The 20,672-nt window shown below is 27.3% G+C and overlaps 1 protein-coding gene across 1 annotated transcript; it reads right to left on the reverse strand.

The window, feature by feature from the left end:
- Positions 1–85: 85 nt before the first annotated feature.
- On the reverse strand, positions 86–16,487 carry LOC127284081 (X-linked retinitis pigmentosa GTPase regulator-like). The gene is made up of 11 exons (XM_051309381.1): positions 16,330–16,487; positions 15,141–15,266; positions 13,145–13,237; positions 12,618–12,680; positions 3,351–3,674; positions 3,120–3,272; positions 2,836–3,000; positions 2,581–2,765; positions 1,108–1,930; positions 841–929; positions 86–702 (listed from the first exon to the last, which is right to left on the reverse strand). Exons 1-11 carry the CDS (start codon positions 16,358–16,360, stop codon positions 679–681), a joined length of 2,076 nt encoding a protein of 691 aa, XP_051165338.1. The 5' UTR covers positions 16,361–16,487; the 3' UTR covers positions 86–678.
- Positions 16,488–20,672: the final 4,185 nt, after the last annotated feature.

Genomic DNA, 20,672 nt, shown 5'->3' on the forward strand with positions numbered 1-20,672 from the left:
TATGTAATTTTGCAAATTGACTAATAACTGCATATTTACTCACGTACACACTTGAAATCGAAGTAAGAATATTTTTTCATTTATTACGATATTATAAAGTATTTTTATTTCTTTATAGAATATTTTTTTTAAATTTGAAAGTAATAAAATACGAAAAGATAATATAACGGTAACAAATGACGAAATTTTTATGTGTGTATATGAGGAGAATACATTGAAAAAAAAATATTTTGTAATATTTTTTTCTAAAAAACAGTAAAAAATAGTATATTTTGACAATTTTTCTTAATCAAGAAAAAATGTAAATGTTTTATTTTTTACCATTTATTTATGTATATAATAATTTTTTTTCAATGTATTGGACTAGAAAGTAAGCTGGTATATTTTGTTATTAAAATCTAATAATTAATTTAATTATTTTTGTAATACTTAAAATTATTTATCAACTAGAATATTAAATTTATATTTACGAAGGCTTGTAGATATCACTATAGTTTTGGACCATCTGTTATTAATCATGGTTTTAATTACCTCACAAAAAAAAATGTTTTTGTGCTTCGATTTTTCATTGGACGGATTTTTTCTTCAAGGCACTATTATATTTCGTCTTCTTCATTTCTTTTTTTAACCAACTTTGGAAAAAGAAAAACAAAGAGGAAAACTGCTTTCTCGAAGACTTCACAATAAAGTACACGTCCTTGACTGAAAATTTAAAATATATATTTTTTTTAAAACAATTTCATTCGGATTTCTTTTAACAAATAAAATTAATTTAATAATTAATTTCTCCCCAGATATTTTTCAAAGACAATATAAAATAATTTAATAAATTTGTTTTACCTTTGACTTCAAGTTTGATGCAGTGAGCTCTTTGGTTCCATTCACAGCTTCCTGTTGCTTTTTACTTTTAAATAATCTCGACATTTTTCCTAAAAGAAAATTTATTATTTACATTATTTTGAAATTAAAACTTAATTAACCAATTATTTTGTTTGAATCTCAAAATTAATACAATAAAATCGGGACGCATGAATAAGTCTAATAAAATTGTATTAAATGAAAATTCTAACGATATTGAAAACTTATTCATGCGTCTCATAAAATCACCTGTTTTTGAAGCTGGCAATTGAACATCATCAGCATCATCAATAATATCTTGATCTTCAATTTTCTCCTCATCGCCATTATTATTTTTATTAATTTTTTCTTCGCCATTTTTCATTCCATTGGTAACTTGTTCATCGCCTCTACGTTCTGACGTTGCCGATCGAGTTTTTTGTGTATCAACCGATCCAATTGAAGAAGTATCTTCCTTCAATTCATTCACCATTCTTTCTTCGATTTCAGTAATTAATTCTGAATCGTCATTTTTCACTGGTGTCGATGGTAGTGTCGATGAATTACTTTCAGTACCGGATTTTTGTCGTGGTGGTTTCGGCGGTGGTTTCATAATTGGTGGTGAAATTGGTTTTTCAATTCTCTCCTCTGCCATGGCAATTTCTTCGGATCCATCTTCAACTTTTTCTTTTTCTTCTTTAGATTTTTCATTTTCAATAGGCATTGTATCTGGATCGGAAGACATTGTATTCATCAATGATTCCATATTTTCTTTCTCATTATTTTCAATATCTGCTTTTTCTTCAATATTATCATCCTCAATATTTGGGGAATTCTTTTCTGCGATTTCTTCATTTTTAGTTGAATTGTCGTTTACGTTCATAGTCACAATGTCAACTGAACTAGTTTTATTATTTTCTGCGCATTCACTCGTTTCCGTGTCTTTTATCGCTTCATCTTTTATTTTATCAGTGTTTGTATCGATTTCTTGCGTGCTCTCATTTTCCACTTGTTCCGTATAATTTCCTGTTTGGAGCCTGTTAATCGGTACTTTAAGGGGCGGTAGGGGATTTTTCTTCTGTGCTGAGGGGTCCTAAAAAAAGCAAAATTAAGTTCAAGGCCTTTCGAATGATTAGATTAAAATCGAAAACTTTTTTTCAATTCGCAATTTAATTAATAATTATTCTTACGGAAAAAAAATTTATTTGATTAAAATAATCGACTATTATAAAATAAATTTATTTTAAAGACAGTTCAAATACAGATATTTATTTGATAATAGTAATCGATTATTTGAATTTAATAAATTTCTTTTTTCAGTGTTTATCTAATAATAGTTGACATTCATTTTTGAATTAATTCTCTGTTTTATATACTTTGTAATTTTGAGAGTGAAATTTTAGTAATATTCTCTTTCATTCAATTTTATACTAAAAGTGCATTTCTGATCGTAAATATTTTGAGGAAAGGCATCACGTGTTGACTTGCATGTAACGTAAACATATGTGCTGTAGAATTTTATGAGCAACTTAAATTTATATTTAGAACCTCGACACGTGTTAAACAGAAATTAATATTAAAAATTATAGTTGACTAGTAAGGTAACTGCAAATTTGAATAATAGATAAAAGTATATATAATGTAAAATGTATACATGTAAAAAGCATATATAAAGTATAAAATTGAATATATGAAACTTGAAAAATTAAAATAAAAAAAAAAAATTAATCAAATAAATAATACCATTTGAATTGACGAATCTCTTCTTCGACCAATTAAAATTGTATGGCAGCCTCCACAAGAAACATTTGTAACGAAAAGATCTTGATATCTGGCAGCAAAAGTTAGTTCATGAACATTGTTCTCATTTTCTTCTAATCCCAATTTTCCATGCCTTCCATCACCACAGGTGAAAATTTTACCATTATCTTTAAATCATTAAAATTAATTATTAAATCAATGTCAAAAATTTTTTTAAATTAAATATTATTTTCTCACCAGTCAAAATTGCACTATGACTCTCGCCGCATGATATTTTCGATATCATTTCATTTTGTAAAATATCCAATGGAAGAAGATTCGGTGTTTGTAGTTCGGTCACATTTGTACCCAAACCAAGTTGACCACTTGAATTACTTCCCATGCAATAAATACCACCATCCTCTAAAAGGAAAAACAATTTTCTTTTAATAAATTAATAATTATTTATTAATAATAATAATTATTATTATTTCAATAATTTTGATTAAAATAAAATAATTCTTTTTTCTCAAAATCTTTACCAGTTAATATAAGAGTATGATGACCACCACAAGCAATTTTTGTCACTAATTTTGGAAGTTGAATTTGTTTAGGTGCAGCTTGTGTTGAAAATTTTACATCTATTCCCAATTTGCCACTTTCAGACTCACCGCAAATATAAACAAGGCCACTTTCTAAACAATGAAAACATTTAAAAAAATTTTATATGTATTTGTATTTTATAAAGTTTAGATAAAATAAATTTTTTTTACCAGTGAGAAAAGCGGAATGATAATATCCAGCGCTGATTTGTTTAATTTTATCGGGTATCTGGACTTTTGTGGGTTTATTAACAAGACCAGTTGTGCCTGGGAGACCAAGTTGTCCTTCCAAATTACTTCCCCAAACATAAACTGATCCATCGCCTGTTAAAATCATTGAATGATGAGATCCAGCTGATAATTGAATAACTTTTGGTCCAACAATTCCACAATCATGAACCATTACTGGTGAACTCGAACTATCACCAACTGCATTACTTCCTCTTCCTAATTGTCCCTCCTGATCGCTGCCACATGCAAATATTTTCTGTCCGGCTAAAATAAAAAATAATTATATTTTCTATTAATTAAAATTTTGTGATGAATAAAAATTATATTTAATTCCTAATTATTTTGCTTCCTCGTGGAGGAAGCTTTGTAGTCCTTAAATTGATAGAACTTTTCAAAGTGGCGGAAACAAATTTTTTTCTTTATAGAAACATGTAACATGAGATCCTGAACAATTGTCCGGATGTATGTATGTGAGTGTGTGTGTGTGTGTGTAGATCCCTTTTTTGTTTAGAAGATAACTTTAACAGGTTTTAATGGATTTAGTCTGCCTAAGAAAAATTGAATTTTTTTGAAAATTTTTTTTTTACGAAAATCGCTTTAATGGTCATAAAATTGGTGTTCCTCTACTCGGATCGGGCTGTCAATTTTTTTCTACACTTTTAGGTGTATTTTGTGCAAGAAATTGTAATAAAATAGTCTGCCTAAGAAAAATTGAATTTTTTTGAAAATTTTTTTTTTACGAAAATCGCTTTAATGGTCATAAAATTGGTGTTCCTCTACTCGGATCGGGCTGTCAATTTTTTTCTACACTTTTAGGTGTATTTTGTGCAAGAAATTGTAATAAAATAGTCTGCCTAAGAAAAATTGAATTTTTTTGAAAATTTTTTTTTTACGAAAATCGCTTTAATGGTCATAAAATTGGTGTTCCTCTACTCGGATCGGGCTGTCAATTTTTTTCTACACTTTTAGGTGTATTTTGTGCAAGAAATTGAAATAAAATAGTGTGCCTAAGAAAAATTGAATTTTTTTGAAAATTTTTTTTTTACGAAAATCGCTTTAATGGTCATAAAATTGGTGTTCCTCTACTCGGATCGGGCTGTCAATTTTTTTCTACACTTTTAGGTGTATTTTGTGCAAGAAATTGAAATAAAATAGTGTGCCTAAGAAAAATTGAATTTTTTTGAAAATTTTTTTTTTACGAAAATCGCTTTAATGGTCATAAAATTGGTGTTCCTCTACTCGGATCGGGCTGTCAATTTTTTTCTACACTTTTAGGTGTATTTTGTGCAAGAAATTGAAATAAAATAGTGTGCCTAAGAAAAATTGAATTTTTTTGAAAATTTTTTTTTTACGAAAATCGCTTTAATGGTCATAAAATTGGTGTTCCTCTACTCGGATCGGGCTGTCAATTTTTTTCTACACTTTTAGGTGTATTTTGTGCAAGAAATTGAAATAAAATAGTGTGCCTAAGAAAAATTGAATTTTTTTGAAAATTTTTTTTTTACGATAAAAGCTATAAAGGTCAAAATATAGGTCTTCCTCTACTCGGATCGGGCTGTCAATTTTTTTCTACACTTTTAGGTGTATTTTGTGCAAGAAATTGAAATAAAATAGTGTGCCTAAGAAAAATTGAATTTTTTTGAAAATTTTTTTTTTACGAAAATCGCTTTAATGGTCATAAAATTGGTGTTCCTCTACTCGGATCGGGCTGTCAATTTTTTTCTACACTTTTAGGTGTATTTTGTGCAAGAAATTGTAATAAAATAGTCTGCCTAAGAAAAATTGAATTTTTTTGAAAATTTTTTTTTTACGAAAATCGCTTTAATGGTCATAAAATTGGTGTTCCTCTACTCGGATCGGGCTGTCAATTTTTTTCTACACTTTTAGGTGTATTTTGTGCAAGAAATTGAAATAAAATAGTGTGCCTAAGAAAAATTGAATTTTTTTGAAAATTTTTTTTTTACGATAAAAGCTATAAAGGTCAAAATATAGGTCTTCCTCTACTCGGATCGGGCTGTCAATTTTTTTCTACACTTTTAGGTGTATTTTGTGCAAGAAATTGAAATAAAATAGTGTGCCTAAGAAAAATTGAATTTTTTTGAAAATTTTTTTTTTACGAAAATCGCTTTAATGGTCATAAAATTGGTGTTCCTCTACTCGGATCGGGCTGTCAATTTTTTTCTACACTTTTAGGTGTATTTTGTGCAAGAAATTGTAATAAAATAGTCTGCCTAAGAAAAATTGAATTTTTTTGAAAATTTTTTTTTTACGAAAATCGCTTTAATGGTCATAAAATTGGTGTTCCTCTACTCGGATCGGGCTGTCAATTTTTTTCTACACTTTTAGGTGTATTTTGTGCAAGAAATTGTAATAAAATAGTCTGCCTAAGAAAAATTAAATTTTTTTGAAAATTTTTTTTTTACGATAAAAGCTATAAAGGTCAAAATATAGGTCTTCCTCTACTCGGATCGGGCTGTCAATTTTTTTCTACACTTTTAGGTGTATTTTGTGCAAGAAATTGAAATAAAATAGTGTGCCTAAGAAAAATTGAATTTTTTTGAAAATTTTTTTTTTACGAAAATCGCTTTAATGGTCATAAAATTGGTGTTCCTCTACTCGGATCGGGCTGTCAATTTTTTTCTACACTTTTAGGTGTATTTTGTGCAAGAAATTGAAATAAAATAGTGTGCCTAAGAAAAATTGAATTTTTTTGAAAATTTTTTTTTTACGAAAATCGCTTTAATGGTCATAAAATTGGTGTTCCTCTACTCGGATCGGGCTGTCAATTTTTTTCTACACTTTTAGGTGTATTTTGTGCAAGAAATTGTAATAAAATAGTCTGCCTAAGAAAAATTAAATTTTTTTGAAAATTTTTTTTTTACGATAAAAGCTATAAAGGTCAAAATATAGGTCTTCCTCTACTCGGATCGGGCTGTCAATTTTTTTCTACACTTTTAGGTGTATTTTGTGCAAGAAATTGAAATAAAATAGTGTGCCTAAGAAAAATTGAATTTTTTTGAAAATTTTTTTTTTACGAAAATCGCTTTAATGGTCATAAAATTGGTGTTCCTCTACTCGGATCGGGCTGTCAATTTTTTTCTACACTTTTAGGTGTATTTTGTGCAAGAAATTGAAATAAAATAGTGTGCCTAAGAAAAATTGAATTTTTTTGAAAATTTTTTTTTTACGAAAATCGCTTTAATGGTCATAAAATTGGTGTTCCTCTACTCGGATCGGGCTGTCAATTTTTTTCTACACTTTTAGGTGTATTTTGTGCAAGAAATTGAAATAAAATAGTGTGCCTAAGAAAAATTGAATTTTTTTGAAAATTTTTTTTTTACGATAAAAGCTATAAAGGTCAAAATATAGGTCTTCCTCTACTCGGATCGGGCTGTCAATTTTTTTCTACACTTTTAGGTGTATTTTGTGCAAGAAATTGAAATAAAATAGTGTGCCTAAGAAAAATTGAATTTTTTTGAAAATTTTTTTTTTACGAAAATCGCTTTAATGGTCATAAAATTGGTGTTCCTCTACTCGGATCGGGCTGTCAATTTTTTTCTACACTTTTAGGTGTATTTTGTGCAAGAAATTGAAATAAAATAGTGTGCCTAAGAAAAATTGAATTTTTTTGAAAATTTTTTTTTTACGAAAATCGCTTTAATGGTCATAAAATTGGTGTTCCTCTACTCGGATCGGGCTGTCAATTTTTTTCTACACTTTTAGGTGTATTTTGTGCAAGAAATTGAAATAAAATAGTGTGCCTAAGAAAAATTGAATTTTTTTGAAAATTTTTTTTTTACGAAAATCGCTTTAATGGTCATAAAATTGGTGTTCCTCTACTCGGATCGGGCTGTCAATTTTTTTCTACACTTTTAGGTGTATTTTGTGCAAGAAATTGTAATAAAATAGTCTGCCTAAGAAAAATTGAATTTTTTTGAAAATTTTTTTTTTACGAAAATCGCTTTAATGGTCATAAAATTGGTGTTCCTCTACTCGAATCGGGCTGTCAATTTTTTTCTACACTTTTAGGTGTATTTTGTGCAAGAAATTGTAATAAAATAGTCTGCCTAAGAAAAATTAAATTTTTTTGAAAATTTTTTTTTTACGATAAAAGCTATAAAGGTCAAAATATAGGTCTTCCTCTACTCGGATCGGGCTGTCAATTTTTTTCTACACTTTTAGGTGTATTTTGTGCAAGAAATTGAAATAAAATAGTGTGCCTAAGAAAAATTGAATTTTTTTGAAAATTTTTTTTTTACGAAAATCGCTTTAATGGTCATAAAATTGGTGTTCCTCTACTCGGATCGGGCTGTCAATTTTTTTCTACACTTTTAGGTGTATTTTGTGCAAGAAATTGTAATAAAATAGTCTGCCTAAGAAAAATTAAATTTTTTTGAAAATTTTTTTTTTACGATAAAAGCTATAAAGGTCAAAATATAGGTCTTCCTCTACTCGGATCGGGCTGTCAATTTTTTTCTACACTTTTAGGTGTATTTTGTGCAAGAAATTGAAATAAAATAGTGTGCCTAAGAAAAATTGAATTTTTTTGAAAATTTTTTTTTTACGAAAATCGCTTTAATGGTCATAAAATTGGTGTTCCTCTACTCGGATCGGGCTGTCAATTTTTTTCTACACTTTTAGGTGTATTTTGTGCAAGAAATTGTAATAAAATAGTCTGCCTAAGAAAAATTGAATTTTTTTGAAAATTTTTTTTTTACGAAAATCGCTTTAATGGTCATAAAATTGGTGTTCCTCTACTCGAATCGGGCTGTCAATTTTTTTCTACACTTTTAGGTGTATTTTGTGCAAGAAATTGTAATAAAATAGTCTGCCTAAGAAAAATTAAATTTTTTTGAAAATTTTTTTTTTACGATAAAAGCTATAAAGGTCAAAATATAGGTCTTCCTCTACTCGGATCGGGCTGTCAATTTTTTTCTACACTTTTAGGTGTATTTTGTGCAAGAAATTGAAATAAAATAGTGTGCCTAAGAAAAATTGAATTTTTTTGAAAATTTTTTTTTTACGAAAATCGCTTTAATGGTCATAAAATTGGTGTTCCTCTACTCGGATCGGGCTGTCAATTTTTTTCTACACTTTTAGGTGTATTTTGTGCAAGAAATTGTAATAAAATAGTCTGCCTAAGAAAAATTAAATTTTTTTGAAAATTTTTTTTTTACGATAAAAGCTATAAAGGTCAAAATATAGGTCTTCCTCTACTCGGATCGGGCTGTCAATTTTTTTCTACACTTTTAGGTGTATTTTGTGCAAGAAATTGAAATAAAATAGTGTGCCTAAGAAAAATTGAATTTTTTTGAAAATTTTTTTTTTACGAAAATCGCTTTAATGGTCATAAAATTGGTGTTCCTCTACTCGGATCGGGCTGTCAATTTTTTTCTACACTTTTAGGTGTATTTTGTGCAAGAAATTGTAATAAAATAGTCTGCCTAAGAAAAATTGAATTTTTTTGAAAATTTTTTTTTTACGAAAATCGCTTTAATGGTCATAAAATTGGTGTTCCTCTACTCGAATCGGGCTGTCAATTTTTTTCTACACTTTTAGGTGTATTTTGTGCAAGAAATTGTAATAAAATAGTCTGCCTAAGAAAAATTAAATTTTTTTGAAAATTTTTTTTTTACGATAAAAGCTATAAAGGTCAAAATATAGGTCTTCCTCTACTCGGATCGGGCTGTCAATTTTTTTCTACACTTTTAGGTGTATTTTGTGCAAGAAATTGAAATAAAATAGTGTGCCTAAGAAAAATTGAATTTTTTTGAAAATTTTTTTTTTACGAAAATCGCTTTAATGGTCATAAAATTGGTGTTCCTCTACTCGGATCGGGCTGTCAATTTTTTTCTACACTTTTAGGTGTATTTTGTGCAAGAAATTGTAATAAAATAGTCTGCCTAAGAAAAATTAAATTTTTTTGAAAATTTTTTTTTTACGATAAAAGCTATAAAGGTCAAAATATAGGTCTTCCTCTACTCGGATCGGGCTGTCAATTTTTTTCTACACTTTTAGGTGTATTTTGTGCAAGAAATTGAAATAAAATAGTGTGCCTAAGAAAAATTGAATTTTTTTGAAAATTTTTTTTTTACGAAAATCGCTTTAATGGTCATAAAATTGGTGTTCCTCTACTCGGATCGGGCTGTCAATTTTTTTCTACACTTTTAGGTGTATTTTGTGCAAGAAATTGTAATAAAATAGTCTGCCTAAGAAAAATTGAATTTTTTTGAAAATTTTTTTTTTACGAAAATCGCTTTAATGGTCATAAAATTGGTGTTCCTCTACTCGGATCGGGCTGTCAATTTTTTTCTACACTTTTAGGTGTATTTTGTGCAAGAAATTGTAATAAAATAGTCTGCCTAAGAAAAATTAAATTTTTTTGAAAATTTTTTTTTTACGATAAAAGCTATAAAGGTCAAAATATAGGTCTTCCTCTACTCGGATCGGGCTGTCAATTTTTTTCTACACTTTTAGGTGTATTTTGTGCAAGAAATTGAAATAAAATAGTGTGCCTAAGAAAAATTGAATTTTTTTGAAAATTTTTTTTTTACGAAAATCGCTTTAATGGTCATAAAATTGGTGTTCCTCTACTCGGATCGGGCTGTCAATTTTTTTCTACACTTTTAGGTGTATTTTGTGCAAGAAATTGAAATAAAATAGTGTGCCTAAGAAAAATTGAATTTTTTTGAAAATTTTTTTTTTACGAAAATCGCTTTAATGGTCATAAAATTGGTGTTCCTCTACTCGGATCGGGCTGTCAATTTTTTTCTACACTTTTAGGTGTATTTTGTGCAAGAAATTGAAATAAAATAGTGTGCCTAAGAAAAATTGAATTTTTTTGAAAATTTTTTTTTTACGAAAATCGCTTTAATGGTCATAAAATTGGTGTTCCTCTACTCGGATCGGGCTGTCAATTTTTTTCTACACTTTTAGGTGTATTTTGTGCAAGAAATTGAAATAAAATAGTGTGCCTAAGAAAAATTGAATTTTTTTGAAAATTTTTTTTTTACGATAAAAGCTATAAAGGTCAAAATATAGGTCTTCCTCTACTCGGATCGGGCTGTCAATTTTTTTCTACACTTTTAGGTGTATTTTGTGCAAGAAATTGAAATAAAATAGTGTGCCTAAGAAAAATTGAATTTTTTTGAAAATTTTTTTTTTACGAAAATCGCTTTAATGGTCATAAAATTGGTGTTCCTCTACTCGGATCGGGCTGTCAATTTTTTTCTACACTTTTAGGTGTATTTTGTGCAAGAAATTGTAATAAAATAGTGTGCCTAAGAAAAATTGAATTTTTTTGAAAATTTTTTTTTTACGAAAATCGCTTTAATGGTCATAAAATTGGTGTTCCTCTACTCGGATCGGGCTGTCAATTTTTTTCTACACTTTTAGGTGTATTTTGTGCAAGAAATTGAAATAAAATAGTGTGCCTAAGAAAAATTGAATTTTTTTGAAAATTTTTTTTTACGAAAATCGCTTTAATGGTCATAAAATTGGTGTTCCTCTACTCGGATCGGGCTGTCAATTTTTTTCTACACTTTTAGGTGTATTTTGTGCAAGAAATTGAAATAAAATAGTGTGCCTAAGAAAAATTGAATTTTTTTGAAAATTTTTTTTTACGAAAATCGCTTTAATGGTCATAAAATTGGTGTTCCTCTACTCGGATCGGGCTGTCAATTTTTTTCTACACTTTTAGGTGTATTTTGTGCAAGAAATTGAAATAAAATAGTGTGCCTAAGAAAAATTGAATTTTTTTGAAAATTTTTTTTTACGAAAATCGCTTTAATGGTCATAAAATTGGTGTTCCTCTACTCGGATCGGGCTGTCAATTTTTTTCTACACTTTTAGGTGTATTTTGTGCAAGAAATTGTAATAAAATAGTCTGCCTAAGAAAAATTAAATTTTTTTGAAAATTTTTTTTTTACGATAAAAGCTATAAAGGTCAAAATATAGGTCTTCCTCTACTCGGATCGGGCTGTCAATTTTTTTCTACACTTTTAGGTGTATTTTGTGCAAGAAATTGAAATAAAATAGTGTGCCTAAGAAAAATTGAATTTTTTTGAAAATTTTTTTTTTACGAAAATCGCTTTAATGGTCATAAAATTGGTGTTCCTCTACTCGGATCGGGCTGTCAATTTTTTTCTACACTTTTAGGTGTATTTTGTGCAAGAAATTGTAATAAAATAGTCTGCCTAAGAAAAATTGAATTTTTTTGAAAATTTTTTTTTTACGAAAATCGCTTTAATGGTCATAAAATTGGTGTTCCTCTACTCGGATCGGGCTGTCAATTTTTTTCTACACTTTTAGGTGTATTTTGTGCAAGAAATTGAAATAAAATAGTGTGCCTAAGAAAAATTGAATTTTTTTGAAAATTTTTTTTTACGAAAATCGCTTTAATGGTCATAAAATTGGTGTTCCTCTACTCGGATCGGGCTGTCAATTTTTTTCTACACTTTTAGGTGTATTTTGTGCAAGAAATTGAAATAAAATAGTGTGCCTAAGAAAAATTGAATTTTTTTGAAAATTTTTTTTTTACGAAAATCGCTTTAATGGTCATAAAATTGGTGTTCCTCTACTCGGATCGGGCTGTCAATTTTTTTCTACACTTTTAGGTGTATTTTGTGCAAGAAATTGTAATAAAATAGTCTGCCTAAGAAAAATTGAATTTTTTTGAAAATTTTTTTTTTACGATAAAAGCTATAAAGGTCAAAATATAGGTCTTCCTCTACTCGGATCGGGCTGTCAATTTTTTTCTACACTTTTAGGTGTATTTTGTGCAAGAAATTGATATGAAATTGTCTGCCTAAAAAGAATTGATTTTTTTTGTCGATTTTCCTGTGACAAAAAGTGCATTAATGGTGCTATTTGGGGTCTTCCTCTACTCGTATGTTTATTTCGATGTTAATGCTTTCTCCAGGAGGAAGCAAATTTTTTTGCTGTTTGTAAAGAGGAAGCAAAATGTTCATGTAATGAACATCTGAATTTACAACTTGTTGATTTATTATATCTATTGTTTATAATTTATTCATTTAAAAAAAATTGTTTCAAAGTAAAAAAAAATGTCTTTTAAATTCATTTCATTTTATGAAAAATTGGAGCAAATAAAATATTGAGGATAATGAGTTCATTGACTTCTGATACATTAAAAAGCTTTTTATATATTTTATGTGCACTCTATCATTCGATTTTCCTGTGAATACTCACCGGTGCATATCAAAGTGTGAGCTCTTCCACATGCGACATGTGTCACTTTCTCCGGCTTTAGAACTGCAAACAGAAAAAAGGCAATTTATCATTTTACTTTTATCATTCAATTCATAAAAAAAAAATTCATTTTCCCTACAAATTACTTTAAAAAAACAAAATAAAAATAAATTATTTTTATAAAAATTTTATATTTATTTATAAAATTTTTATTCATTTATAATTTGACTCAAAATTTCTATAATAAATAAAAAAGATTTTTTATTTAAATATTAAAAGTTCAAAGTTCCCCACTTCATTTTTTATAGTGCTAATTTGCATTTTTAATTTTAAGACAAAAGTATGAATTTAGACATACGTATCTATATATATATATGTATGTATATAGAAAATGTACATAATGAAAGGTGAAGTTTGTTATCGGTGAAGAATCGATGCTTATTAAGCTGCCATAATTCACATATGCACGTGCATTAACTTCAGGAAACAAAAGATTTATCGTGAAAGGCAAATATGTTAATACTGACTTTTAACGCATGATGGTTTGCTCACGTGATTCTTGTGCCCAAGTCCAAGTTGACCCCAATCATTGCTACCAAAGACGAAAAGTCGTCCACTTTCTGAAAAAAATAAAAATAGTCTATTTATTTGACATCCAATATATAACATCTGGTGTCTTCCAAATTTATTTATATCAGATGAAACTCTATTTTCTAACAAACATGTATCGCGCTACTTTATTCGATTCTTTTTCACTTAACCAAAATTCTAAGCAGAATTTTATTTAAACAAATTTTTATTTAGTAGAATATTTTTATTTAGTAAAATTTTCATTCAGCAGAATATTTTTTAATTCACGTTTTTACCGAATAAAATATTTATTGAGTCGTATTTTTATTTAACAAAATATTTATCAAACCGAATTTTCATTTAGCCGAATTGTCATTCAGCCGAGCTTTTATTTAGCAGAATATTTATTTAGTCGAGTTTTCATTTAGAAGCATTTTTACTTAAAATAATATTTATTTAACCGATTCTTCATTTAAGTAAATATTTATTAAGTCGAGTTTTTATTCAACATATTTATTTAGCCGAGCTTTAATTTAACAACATTTTTGTTTGTCAAAAAAAATGAAAATTTAGCTATAATGGACAATATGAAAATAAAACTCTTTTTTCAGATAACAAAAAATTTTTTTGTGATTCTCATTTTAATTACCACTGTAAAACGTAAATTTTAATTTTGAAATTACTTCTGTCACGTGATATCGGCGTGAATATATAAAGAAATTAAAGAGAGACTTTTAATGGAAATAACGAAAAAAATGCGATTTAATATATAAAGTGGTTTGAGAAAAAAAAAAGGTGGAGGCTACTCTGTTGCTAAATTTAAAGAGCGATTTAAATAAATTATAATTTTTTTTTCATCGTCCTAGATTAAAATGGCGAGATAGGCGCGAGACCGCCAAGAGTCGCGCGTATCGATTTCGGTATGGACAAAGGTTACCTTTTCTGTGGACACAAGTTTTGCCGACATGCCATACACTGCAGCAATTGTTAATCATTCCATGTCTTCAATCTCCCCGCGCACTCAACAACAATATTGCATAAACATTTGAAACTTATTATAATATTCTTGCTATATGGAGAAAATATTTTCACACTATATATAATCTTGGAAAAACATTTTCTAACAACAAAATATGTACCGGGAACTTTGCCATTTTTTCTATTCTTTTTTTTCTGATAACCATCAAACTATCTTGTTCAAAATTATGTATGTAGAGTAAGCATAGAGCTCTTGCAAGAAATTTCAGTTAATTTTGAAATTCGCGCTAAAATATTTTAGCTAAATAAAAGTTGGATTAAAACACAATTCAGTTAAATGACAATTTTGCTAATGGTTAATTCAATTTTAAATAAAAATTTGGTTAAATGAAAATTCAACTAAATTCGAAAAATAAAAACTTGGCTAAATTTATTTGGTTAAATATGAATTCAACTAAACACAAATTCAAAGAAATTAAAATTTGGTTAAATAAGAATTCAACAAAATTCGAAAAATAAAAATTTGGATTAATTTATTTGATTAAATAAAAATTCAGCCAAATATAAATGTAATTAAATGAAAATTTGTTTTTATGATAATTCGGAAAAATAATAATGCCTTGCTTAGAGTAAAAATAGAAATTATTTCCACTAAACTATAATGAATACCAGACATCTAAAAAAGGGATTTACGTGTCTTGATTACTGACCTATGCAAATTAAACAAAATTCCAAGTAACCAACCCTGAATAATGCGATATTTTGAAGATGAAAACAAGACTCTATATTGATTTGCGCGCAATATATATCAGAAATGTTAGAGTTGGTAATGGAAATATGAATATTCTACAAGATAAAAAATAAAAATTTTATGATAAAATAAAATTTAAAAATAAATATTTTCAAAAATCATAAGAATGAAAAATTTTTGAATAAAAAAAAAATCAATTTTTTTTTATTCTATAAAATACTTACGACAAATAACAGCCGAATGTTCATCACCACAAGTCACTGAAATCACTGGATCTTTTCTGATGAAAAAATGTGAAGCTATATTGTCAGCAAATCTACTGCGGCCAATTGTAAACACAGCTCCACTTTCTGTAATTATTATTAGTAATTATAATAAACACAAAATGTATTATAAAGAATTTTTTTTATATGAAAATATATAAAAAATGTATTGCATATTAATTTCTTTTTTTTTCTAGAAAAAAAAGACATTATATGATAAAGTGAGTACAAGAGGGATATAATTAGAAAAAAAAGGGATGAAGAAATTGATCGATTCGGCAACATGCAAAGTCATTACTCCTCTGTTAGTTTTTCCACAAAAATGTATTATATACCTATATATGCATCTATCTAAGTAAAGTATACATATCATTATTATTAATATGCACGTGATCAAAATCAACTTCCTAAAACAAAAAAAAGAAATTCTTTTTTGAAGTTCAATTCTATTAATATAGTGAGAGCAATGACACATTATTTTCCCCTTTATTTCAATAAAAATAAATTACTAAATTAACTATATTCGATTTCTAGAAATTTCTATATAAAAAAATATTTATTATTATTATTATTACTTATACAGAAAAATTTATCATTTTCCTTCAATTTTTGCCACTGTAGAGTTATTTCAAATTTTCCCGAAATTAAATTTTTTTTTTAATCCAACTTCAAAATAAAAAATAAATTGTTATTAAAAATAATTGTTATTTAAATTTTTATAAAATATTTCTTCGATATAATGAAGCTTCAGTTGTTCCGAACAAAATTTTGTTAAATTTAAATGAGTTTCCTTTAGTTTAAAAATATATGTTTGCAACAAGTTTTCCATTTGTTTAAATAATACTATATGAATTATTATTATTATTACTATTATAATTATTTTATTATTATTATTATTATTATTTAAATTATTATAAGTAATATTAAAACAATTGTTTGATTTAGCTAATTTTTCATTTAAAAATGAAAAATTAAAATAATAATAATAATAATAATAATAACAATAGTGAACAAAAAATTGTTGCGTGATGTACATTGTAAGCTAAAATTGCAAATTTTATTTAAGTCCTTCTTTGTTTTAGATTAAAAAAAAATTGATACGTGAAATAAATAATTTTTTTTTTTGATAAATTAATCAAAAAAATTTTACCCGGTATGTTTTCGATATCAGGTAAATCCATTTTCACACCACGCGCCACGCAACCGGTTTACTAACTGCCGGCTGCTTATAGTAGCGTGGTAGCAACCTGGAACTCAACCAGTTGCCAAGCAACTGGAAATCAATTCCCAAAAGACACTAAACGAACTGTTACGTTAACGTTGAAAACGATTGTGCGCAAGCCACACTTCAGTCAATGTAAATAAATAAAAAAAAAAGTTCCATAAATAAACTTTTTTCTAAAAAAATCCTGCCCGGTTTAATTTACTATTGTCTATTTGAAAAATTATTTTTACAAACAGTTCTCAATTTAACAGAAATTGACTTTTTTTTAATTACTTCACCCAGAGAAATAAATTTTATTTGGTTTAAATAAAAATTTTATAAAAAAAGGTAAACATTTTTTTACCTTTTCATTCATAAAATGAAAAGTACGCTGAGTTAAGTATTAAAAAAAAATATGAAATTTTTGAAAATAAAATTTTGATTTTATAATCAACGTTAATTTTGATTTCAATCGCGAGATTAAAAAATTACAAAGGGGACCTTGAAAAATTGATCTAGTAGCATCGATTATGTCTTTACTTCCTTTTAATGATTGTTTTAGTTATTAATGATAATTTACGTAATTTTAAAGGTTACTTAGTTTATTTTATTTATTTACCACATACATTGATATTAAACAATTATTTATTAATAAAAGTCAATAATAATTGTTAATGGCAAGCGGTTTTATATTTTTTTAATAATTTTATTTGAAACATTTTTAATTAATTTTATTTAAAAATTTTTTTAAAAATTTTATTCCAAAAAAAATTTGTTTAGTCAACAAAAATTAAAAAAAAAATTAATTAAAAGAGATAATTAAAATTTTATCATATTTAAAATTTTATAATCTAAACAAATATTATTATTAAATATAATTCAATGATAATTAAATAATAGAGGTAAGTAAATAAAGAACTCTTTAAGAGCGACAGCTTCTAATGAGATTAAATAAAACGATAATTAAAAATAACAGTGGAGATATACAATTAATGAAGTAGAAAGGTAATTAATCATTTTCTATATTTGGAATAGTTTTCAAACACTATAAATTTAAAAACATTACTGAACCTATATTATTGATTTGTGAGTTCTTACACGTGTGTAATTCAAATGCCTATGTGAAGGCGTATTTATTTATAAACCTTTATTATAGTTATTATTTTAAAAATTATTTTTATACCTTTATGATAAAGAATTAATTCACAAGTCAATCAAAAATATAAATAATAGCTACCTAATTTTTCCCCTGGATTTTTTGTAAATTCACTATATTTTTATACACTTTCACTGTGATATAATTTTCCTAATTAATATAATTGGATAATTATTTTATTAATTATTAATTTTATTGTAATAATATTAAAATAATAATATTATTATTATACATTATATAATTATATTATTATTAAATCATTTCCCATTCCTATTAAAAATCCCGATGACAAAACGGTTTTTAGAGTGTATTAAAAAAAAAGAAAAATAGTGAAAGCAGAGTTAAGTTTGTAGAAAATGGAAATCATGTTAATTGAATATAACATGAAGTCTATTTAATGGAGATAAATAAGTTGAAGTTAAAGATCGTCTATCGATGTTGTCTTTTTATAAAGTGAAGACAAGCATGAAACAGTTGCACTCGGTGCGAAACGTTTTAGCAGACATTAGGCGACCCGACAGATGAATTAACGCGAATCACATCATCGACTCATGATGAAGCTCAGTTGTTGGGTCGTCATCGTGGAAGAGGAATTAAACGTACCGAGAAGAAGTCTCTGCGAACGTAAATAGATTCTCGATCATCCGGTGAAGTACGATCGGCGCCTGCCGCATGTCTTCGCCCTCCCGAACACATAACTTGGAATCCCGTTGTCAAGCAGTCGGCACACGCATTTTATAATATGCTTTTCCGTTTTTCTTTTTTTATTTTTACAATTTTCATTTAATTTAATTAGACAAAATTTTCCATTCAGATGAATTTTTATATTTGTACGAATTATTATTTTACAGAATAAGGGTAGGTCAAATGTAAACAAACCGAAAATGTATACAATTATTATAACTAATTTGTGGCCCCCCTTTTTTAAATACAAAATAAAAAACAAAATTTCTCCATGTGAAAATGAATCGCCGGCGACCAAAAGGTTTTCATTGGCCCCTGAAATAGCTGGAAACTCGCTGAATGCGGGGCCAACGAAATTCACGCGTAAGCCCTTTTGATCGCCGGCGGTTCAAATGGAAAATTGATACTTTGACTAACCCCTAAAGATATCACTACGTAATATTTGAATGGCCCCTAACCAAAAATTACACAGAATTTTTATTTACTCTGCAAAATAATAATTTGAACAAATAAAATTCGACTCAATGAAAATAATATCTAATGGAATTCTATTGAATAAAAATTCTCACAATTGATTTTTAGAATTTATTCGTGTACCGAAATTTCTTGACTTTATTCTCGACACAAAAACAATTTATCTATTAATTTATCTTTCAACATTTTAAATGAAATTCACAACTGCCTTTTTAATTTCGTGTCTGACTCAAATGGGTTTTACTACTTATAATCTCATAAATCTAATCTTCGTTCTATCAAATTGATAATTCATATTTTAGTCGCTTACCAAAAAGTGTTTTATATTCTATTATGACTAATCAATGATCTTTTTGAGCTGAACTAAGTCTCGAACAAAAAATGTATGGCACACTTTTTGATTGGTCCAGCAGATGCTGAGATAGATTGAAATAAATTTTGAATTTTTGAAAAAAGTTTTGGTTTTTTTAATTTAGGAAGTAATCTTTCTGGAATATACCAAAAAAGTCTCATCCTGGAAGACTGTAAAAAAATATATGTCGCACTTCATGATCGGACTAACTGGCATTGATCTAAGCCCGCTCTGAATTAGGAAAATTTAATAATTTTTCAAATTTCCTAGAAATAAATTTTGTCTTATTTCTGTGTCTCCACGAGGTCATTAAAAAATGTCAAGGCTGTTTGTGAAAAGAAATGATGACTGTTCGATATGGATTGGTTCATGTGTTAAAAGATGGTGATCTAGTGATCTGCAACACAATAATATATACTTGATGTGTGAGAGAGTGAGCAAACCGTTGAAACCGAAAAAGCGTCGCGACGCCTTGCGCCTGGCATTGGTAGCAGCAGTCTCGAGATAGCCGTCGACTGGCTTTCTTATACCGTCTCTCTCTCGATTTATTTGCGGGTATACAAAATATATAATCCCAACGTAAAGTGATTGTAACAATAGTCAAGTGAAGACACTTTATTTGCGAATCGCGTTCTAACCGCAGGCCCTTCAAATCGTGTCATTTTCCCGCGCGCGCGTTTTGTCTTAACCACCCCCCTTATTCGAAATTCCCTGTAATTGTTGTTGACAACTATATACAACCGGCTTTTGAGACGGTGAATTCCCATTTCCTATTCGGAGGTGAGTTTTTTTTTTCTCCCGTGAGAGAGCTATCGGAGCTCTCGTCAACGTTCTATTCTTGTGCTTTCTATGTTGTGCAAGTATCAAATTAAGGTGCCATTTAAAATAATGCGAACGCTGGATCGGTTAAATTAAATATCGATTTTATAATTAAATCATTTTTTTTCATTTTATTCAAATGACTGTTTTTTTATTTGTTCTTTATATATTTATACGATTTTTTTTGCAATTTTTTCTAATTTATTCTAATCGAGAATTTTAATAAATATTCAGAAATAGAATAAATTAATAATAATCTCTGCAATAATTATATTAGAGATTAAAAAATGAAGAAGAAATTAAAATATCGCGATAGCGGGTCCAGATTGGAAATTCCAGCTGGGCCCGATCAAGTAATTTTAGCACAGAAAAAAAAAGAATTTTAGATAATTCGTTCGTTTTTCAAAGATAATTAAAAAATATATAAATTGTTTTATTATAAATTAATTTGACGAAGAATAAAATAATAAAATATTGATTTAATAATTGTAATTATTTTCAATTATATTTAATAATTTAAGAATTAAAATTTTTTTTCATTCTCAATATTAAAATTGGCTAAAAGTGTATGTGAAATCTAACAAACATTTATATTTCAATTATAGAAAAATGTTTATATTTAATGCCAATTTTATTTTTATTTATTTTTGATTTTAAACACGTAAATACATGCCAAAAATTTTAAATAAATCAGCATAACATACATAATATTTTCCGTTGACATTCCAAATCAATGTCTTCCGCATCCTATGAAAATAATTTTTTACTAAATTAAAATTGATTTTATAAAATAATATGAAGATA

The sequence above is a fragment of the Leptopilina boulardi genome, unplaced genomic scaffold, assembly GCF_019393585.1.
Source record: "Leptopilina boulardi isolate dan_hultmark-lab unplaced genomic scaffold, ZJU_Lbou_2.1 LbouV2_119, whole genome shotgun sequence".
In the NCBI taxonomy this organism is placed as follows: Eukaryota; Metazoa; Arthropoda; class Insecta; order Hymenoptera; family Figitidae; genus Leptopilina; species Leptopilina boulardi.

Bases quoted from the DNA above. Each gene is read 5' to 3' on its own strand.
- LOC127284081 (XM_051309381.1), bottom strand. From the start codon at position 16,360: ATGGATTTACCTGATATCGAAAACATACCGG. The intron at 3,001-3,119 runs GTAAAGATTTTG...TTTTCCTTTTAG, and splicing joins TCATACTCTTATATTAACTG to AGGATGGTGGTATTTATTGC. The intron at 930-1,107 runs GTGATTTTATGA...ATTTTCTTTTAG, and splicing joins ATTGCCAGCTTCAAAAACAG to GAAAAATGTCGAGATTATTT.